General features: G+C 40.6%; 1 protein-coding gene across 2 annotated transcripts; it reads right to left on the reverse strand.

The window, feature by feature from the left end:
* Nucleotides 1-276: 276 nt before the first annotated feature.
* Nucleotides 277-5,901, reverse strand: LOC135485674 (ethanolamine kinase 1-like). 2 transcript variants are annotated; one of them, XM_064768021.1, is made up of 9 exons: nucleotides 5,734-5,901; nucleotides 4,853-5,006; nucleotides 3,934-4,208; nucleotides 3,540-3,695; nucleotides 3,064-3,212; nucleotides 2,607-2,693; nucleotides 1,858-2,021; nucleotides 1,221-1,300; nucleotides 277-860 (listed from the first exon to the last, which is right to left on the reverse strand). In XM_064768021.1, the coding sequence occupies exons 2-9, from the start codon at nucleotides 4,994-4,996 to the stop codon at nucleotides 785-787; spliced, it is 1,131 nt and encodes a 376-aa protein (XP_064624091.1). In that variant the 5' UTR covers nucleotides 4,997-5,006; nucleotides 5,734-5,901; the 3' UTR covers nucleotides 277-784. The 2 variants fall into 2 exon arrangements, with proteins under 2 accessions (XP_064624091.1, XP_064624092.1); XM_064768022.1 differs by having other exon boundaries at nucleotides 5,730-5,901.
* Nucleotides 5,902-7,187: the final 1,286 nt, after the last annotated feature.

Consider the following 7,187-nt stretch of genomic DNA (forward strand, 5'->3'; position numbering starts at 1 on the left):
ATGTTTGTGCAATATCATGAAATGCCTTAATTCCCTCGGTCACAGTTTACCAATGTTTGTAATGGAAATGACGTTAGGACACATTATGATCGTTATTATGCAACCAAGGACCGACAGGCTCAAATTTGATGACAGATATTGGCTAATATTTATAAAGACTAGTAAATGCTTTTACTACAGTTTTCTACTGACATGGCTAGTGTAAATGTACATGTAGTTTAAAGTAAAAGCACTTACTAGTCTTTTATAGATATCAGCCATTTACTGTGAGCCCTAAGAAATTAACATGATTAGTCAACACGCTGCTGGTCCTTGGTTGTTTAATCATGACCATTCTGCACCCCTGACAGCAAAGGGCTGCCTGCTCAATTCCTTAACTACAGACATGCATTGGCCTATTATGCGGTGTCTTTTTGAAGTCAAGGTTTGAAAATTACGTTTCCATTGCAAAGATTGAAAATAATCATGGACTACGTACTACTTCTAAAAAGACAAAGCCGTGATCATATTTTGTGTTTTAAATTTTTGTATTCAATAAATTGGCACTGAAGAAAATGTTTCTTTTTTAGTTTCTACATTTTTCTCTTGATTGCAGTTATTGTATAATAAAATCAAAAGAGCCATACTTAAACTATGGGTCAAAATTGTTTGAACTTTTCAGGACCCCTCCCTCTACCCTGTAATTCTTGAAATCTATTAAAAACACACTCTTCCAACCAGCCAGTACGCAATTGACATTGAACGTGTCTTGAAGATGGCATCGTAAGACTCGTGGATAGGGGGACTAATCCCGTGGGATTTCCTGTTTCAAAATGCGATCCTTATTCTTCTTGTACCAATCAAGGCGTCCCAATGTCACTCTGAAAAGTAATGAAAACCGATTGACGTGGAAAACAGAATTGAGAACGGCCATGTTTCTATTACTGCTTTGACCGATCTATTGCATGCTGAGAAATGTTACAAATAATCGAACCATGTCTAATGTTCTAGTCCATACAATAGAGGTTCTTCACTGACGTCACATGATGACGTTGCCAATTGTTTTGCAATGTCATATTGGCCGTCACATGTGATCTCGAGGTAAAGGAAATGCATTGGCAGGTTGCCGTCAAAACGTCTCGTCGTGGCGTCACGTGAGGAATCTCTATAGGCAAGTTCATATGAGCCTAAACAAATTAAAAATGGAGGGGATTCATTGCGGGATTACTTCTGAATCTTACTCAATCATCGTTTTTGGATCCACCTTGTCTGAAGAACCGACGAACTGGGGTATAAAGATTGCTGTGAAGAGGAAAAAAACCTGGAAGAAAACATACATTTATATTTGGTTAATTCTATCAGAGTCTTTCAATATTAAACTTTTAAAGACTTGATTTTAAATTTCGATTTTTTTTTACCAAATAAATATTCGTCCTTGTTTATATTTGTGACCCGCTCTACCAAAACTAGGCGCTTGTCGCATCTGAACTTGACAGGTTGATACGGACTTGTTGTTCATTTCCCTATTGTAGACCTTTTGTGAAATGTGACCAAATCAGTTTGTAATAGATTTCACAAAAGGTCTACAATAGGGAAATGAACAACAAGTCCGTATCAACCTGTCAAGTTCAGATGCGACAAGCGCCTAGTTTTGGTAGAGCGAGTCACATTTGCTTTAATCAGTCATTACGATTAGTCGTATTAACCATCTCAAAGTGCAAGGATACCCCTATCTTCAATAGACATGTACTATACCATTCATATACTTAATTTATTACTGACCGACTGAAAATCTTGAAATCTTCTTAAAATGGATATGCGAGTCATAAATTTCTAAAAAAGATTTCTGGGGAAAAAAGATTCGCGACGCGGTCTTACCAAAATGGACCGCTCGATCAGTATGTTGTATTTCTCTACCAGCTGATCAGTGACGGGACTATTGTCCCCGTTTAGTTTCTTCAGCTCTTCGAGATATGTCCTCGCGAACGTCCTTACGTATTCAGGCGAGTGTTTCTTGAGGTCAACGTCACCATCCTTTATTGCTGGAAGTAAAACGGAACTTATCCGTCTCGAACTCGGAAAGGCAAGGTTACTAGTGCACAAAACTAACCAGTAGCCAACTCACTTGCCTGTCATGAAGGGCGAAAGACATCCGTTGACTCTGAGATGCGGCTGAGCATATCATATCGGTCTGTATGACAGCAGATCCGACAACAGATTGTAAATTTTGTTTTCAACTTAGTTGAAAGCTGAGTGTCAACTAGGACATTATTAACTCTATAAATGATGTTGGGTGATTTGTACTGTAAAGTAGGAAGAAACCAGAGGAACCCTACGCTGTCGAAGAGAGTCGTCTTCTCCAGCTCTCACATCAGGACCGACCGGCAATCGAACCGGCTGAGATCTCGGAGGTGGCAGGCGCCGACGTTTCCATTGCGTCACTCAAGCCAATATCAAGTGTGTTATCATAGAGCCTATAGGTCTATCTAGACTATAATTACGGGAAATAATCTGGGAAGGGGGACTTGACCTTCTTTCACATCGGGAATATAGTACTCTTATTGGTGAGGTGAACTTGGAATCATAAAACATTTGTCGTGATTAACAAAAAATGGGGTGGGACTTACAAAGTGCGGACATACAGATATAAGTCCCCAGGTCTCTTATCGGCGAGCCCAATCCAGACATCTCGTAGTCAATCAGCACCGTTCTACCTGCGATTAGACAAGAAGTGTTCGTGCAAAAAAAGAAGAAGGATTTAGCACGCTCCATTCTCGGTCATGGTATGCTCGACTGGACGATTGACAAAAGCCTATCGCCTGACAGTATCATGAGGATGAGTATTGAAAAAGTACATCGTGACCCTCAATTCAGCTTCCAGACGATGGGCGGAGGCTACGGAGGCAATAAGCCTACCGCTGAAAGTTCAGTATGAAATAACACATGGATTTAAAACATTGATGCGAGGTCCTGGTAACATTGCTTCTGCAGCTACATCGGACATTTTAGAGAACACAATCTAAGCCTAAATTCGATACTCAATTACAAATACAAGGCGGTCCTAGTGCTTTCAAAATTTCCCACCTTGGTCCTCCTGGTATATGAAATTGGTCGCATTTGGATCGTTGTGACAGAGCGTGTCTTTTATTCCCTCAAAACCACCCTGCACGTCACCCGCGAATAATGCCGTTTCCCTCCTGAATTCATCAGCGGTGTACATGTCTTTGTAGAATCTGAAATAACAAATATTTGTATAACATGTATATGTGCCTCTTCCTCTGCCAGCCTGTAAGTACCTGTGACTAATTTGAATCTAGCGGTCAACTACATGTAATTCGAATTAGAGCGGTTGCATAATTTCTGATTTATAGCCCATGCAGTCTTCCAGTGGTGAGAGTCTTTTTTGTTCCCGCGCCAAAATGTAACTGCAGGCTTTGAATCGGCATCACGACTGAACCAAAATTTTAGATTTTCTATTCGGTCGGAACTTTTTTCCGTACTTGCCTGACTGAACTACTAGTAAGATTGTGCTTGCAATGAGAGGATAAGGTTTTACTCACTTCTCGTGTAGTTCAGGATTCGCAATCGGAATCGGCCAAGCTTCCAGCATCAGGCCGATCATTTCATTCGCATCCATCCCTTTACCTATATTGTACTTGCTCGACATCTTCAGCGTAGCGTCGCAGTGAATCTTGGCGAACTCCTTTGCTACAAGTCTGCAATATTCAAAATTACTTCCTAAAGGAATGGTGCCTGTCAACAAATTGCCCGTAAACGTCAATTTCATGTCACCGTGAAGAATCAACCAAGTTTAAAATGTTTGAAACAAACATTACCAAAATCTTCCTCAATGGAATGAGACTCCTTGGGCAGTACATCCGTCATACTAAACAATGTTTTTTTAGAAAAGGGACGTGACGGATCAACTGCGAGAGATTCTGATGTTAAACTTACTTTCCCACCTTGATGTCACGGAATGCTGAAATATCTTCCCAAGTGAAAAATGACCCGCTAACATAGGCAGAGCAGATACCATTTTTAAAGGTACAGTATACTTCGGGTCCAATTCCAAGTTCTGCAAAGCATTTGGTGCATCCGAACTCGTTCTCTCTCGACATCGTCACGCCTGCAAAGTTGGTCGCGAATATTCGGGCGACTACTGCTGTCTCGTCCACCTCTTCGCTCACGTAACAGGTCAGCATAAGATTGATCATACCCTGCGCCAGAGGCTGAAAGAGCAACCTTAATTGATGTATACTTACTGCCTTTGAAATCTGCAAAATGTTACCCGATGTAGCACTTATAGATGTTTCCCTTGTCAATCTGACCATACCATATTCATATAAAGCAGGTACATATTCAAAGCATGTTGAAGCATATTCTCTCTGCCAATACAAGCTTTCATGTTTTATTTGTCAATTTATATCATCATTTGTGCCGAGTAATAGCTAGGGAGTCAAATCTTTCGCCTGTGTCTCATGTATAATGGTTTAGGAAGCAGAATGTTAGAATATAAACTCTTTTTTTAAATATCAAAGAAGAAGAAAAAACAGCAATTAGATTTATTCCTACAGAAAATATATACACTTTGCTCAATTTTACCCAGTCCCAGCTTAATTTTCCTTGAATCAAATCGTGAATGGATCCAGATGCTAGGTCGGGCGAGGCTCAGTTGTCAGCAGGGATATTCTAATATTCTTTTACTTAATAAGTGGCAGAACTGATTTTATCATGTGTTCAAAAGAATAGCAGCCATCGGAAGACAGCCGTTAGCCTCATAGCCAATCGATCGATGGTTTTTCTGGCACGATCACGCACTAGGTCTATATACTACTACATGGCAAAGACCATGCAGAACTGTGTTTGGGCTTACCTTAAATCTGACGGCATCCTTTTTCCATTTCGGTCTGATGACGGCCAGGATTTCCAAGAGAGCATCTTTGTAGTCCTGAGAGTCAACCTCGACATCTACATGAGGGGGTTGCTTCAGAGGGGACGAGTCTGCTGAGGATGTCATGGTCTCGGGACTATGAAATGAGGACGAATTCTAAATTCATATGCCTGCTTGTCACTTATAAACCTAGTGGTTAGTATATGTAAGTGTTGTGTACGGCCTGGATATTATTTGGCCTACTAACACGCTTTTGGCCTTGAAACCTTTAACTCACTAGTATCATGAATACGACCCCATAGTGTAGTATCGAGCTCAATCACGTCAATGATCACAATAAGATAATTATCATAACTGCTTTCATGGGAGAATTCCGATGCTTGAATACAGTTTAGCTGTACACCCTCCAATCTTTATTATTTGTAAACAACAAGTGGGCTAATTTGATTTGAAATGATATTTCAGGTTGATTTTGCATGAAGTAGGGACTCCTTTTCTAGATTTTACAGGGGCGGAAAGACATTCGTCCCCTGTACAGGCAGTCATTGTTTCATATATATTCAGACATATATTTCATGAAGACGCTACCGGTAATAAGAGAGTTAAGAATCTTTAGAAATGTATACTTATAGTGTTGTCAAGACATAAGAATACGCTTCCGTAAAGTTTGATTTAAATCCCAGCTTTGGATTTGAATATCACAAAAATGAATGTTCGTGTACAGAATGTACACAGAATAGCAGGACAGGTTTTATGTGTACTTTAGCCCCGCATACAGAAGGCGGATTCGCCCGCGGAAATCAGTTCTGCACTATAGTTAGCCATGGCAATTAGCTAGCCTAAACATGCGAATACGTACCTACCTATACGAGTAAAAAGAGATAAGGCGAGCAAGCTATAATGTCCAACGAATCTTCAGCAACTCGGCACGATAACAGGTAGCATCAACTGCGGCTACATGTAGCGTCATTCAGCTCCTTGCTCGGCAACCAATTGCAATTATGCTGGCCTTGATCGTGTTCTACTTTATCGACCTTGGTGATCACCAAGTAACATCCTGAAATAGCGCATGATGATGCATCCACAACATCGACAAAAACTGGATCGATATTTTTTGCTGAGATGGTCATATTACTGTGTATAGCTATAGTCGAGGTTTATTGGGTGTGGCATGAGTGACAGGGGCTGTTGTTGAAACAGAACGCTTAGATATTGGAAAGAGACCGTGGAATCCGCACTACTGGCAGTCGCGGGATCCGCAGATTTAGAACGGGAATGGGGCGCCCCTCCCCCTCGAAACGAAACTATTGAGACCGAGGGCCAAATCCAAAAAAGCTTTCATTCGTAACAACATCTCGGGGGGAGAGTGAAAGTGCTTTTATCATGATTAATTAGATAATCACGTCGCATGATTGAAACCTTCTCACAAAAACAGTTGCACTTACCCGGATATACTGACTATAATCACGAGAATGTCCCATAAAAACTCCAGTTATTTTAGTTCACCAATAGCTACCAGGTGGCAAAATATATGCTCCATTCAGTGCTGCCACCTCGGATATAAGTTATGTACCAAAACTAGTATTCCCATAGACTCTGTTGACAGGACTTTCTGGTTACTAATGTGAATATATCTGGTTCAGAAGCAACTATTTGTGTGGGAACTTATATTTTAGGTGAAGTAAGCATCACGAGAATAGCATTTTTATTCTGCCCCCGAAATATTGTCACGGATTCAAAAACTAATTAAGCCCCTTTTTGCTCAATGTCATTGGTCAGGTGTGACTTCCGGCCTTGTGGTACTGGGTTGATGCTAGGGACGACCTGGTTTATAGTTTGATCAGTAGACCGATTGGCCTGTCTTACAATATGTGTGTATATAATTGTACATGTATAACCCGTACCTGATCATTCCAATACCTGTCACCAACGCCATTAATTAGCTCGATGGCAGTAATTGAACACTAATAATCAATCCATCAGCAGAAGATACGAACCGGTCAATGTCTCAACGCTAACCTCAGCAACCGTTTCTACGTCTGACGTGAGTTTGCTTTTGACTCTTGGTGGTTAAGTGCCACACATATCTTCTTACATTTTGAATTTGCTAGGTTTAATCTAAAAATTGAACGAGACTTACATGTACATGTACATGTAAGTTGAAGTTTGATTGAGATTCTGTCGAACCCGCAATCGAGAGTGGAGTATCATGATTTATACAAATGAAAATTACGTTCAGCAGTATATGCCGAAGACTTCTATCGCGAATTGCGAGACATAATCGGCCGAGATCCTAGCTTTTCAAAAGGCCTTTTCA

The sequence above is a fragment of the Lineus longissimus genome, chromosome 3 (genome assembly GCF_910592395.1).
Source record: "Lineus longissimus chromosome 3, tnLinLong1.2, whole genome shotgun sequence".
In the NCBI taxonomy this organism is placed as follows: Eukaryota; Metazoa; Nemertea; class Pilidiophora; order Heteronemertea; family Lineidae; genus Lineus; species Lineus longissimus.

Bases quoted from the DNA above. Each gene is read 5' to 3' on its own strand.
- LOC135485674 (XM_064768021.1), bottom strand. From the start codon at position 4,996: ATGACATCCTCAGCAGACTCGTCCCCTCTGAAGCAACCCCCTCATGTA. The intron at 4,209-4,852 runs GTAAGCCCAAAC...TTGCTCTTTCAG, and splicing joins AGGATGCCGTCAGATTTAAG to CCTCTGGCGCAGGGTATGAT. The intron at 1,301-1,857 runs GTAAGACCGCGT...GTTTTCTTCCAG, and splicing joins TGATCGAGCGGTCCATTTTG to GTTTTTTTCCTCTTCACAGC.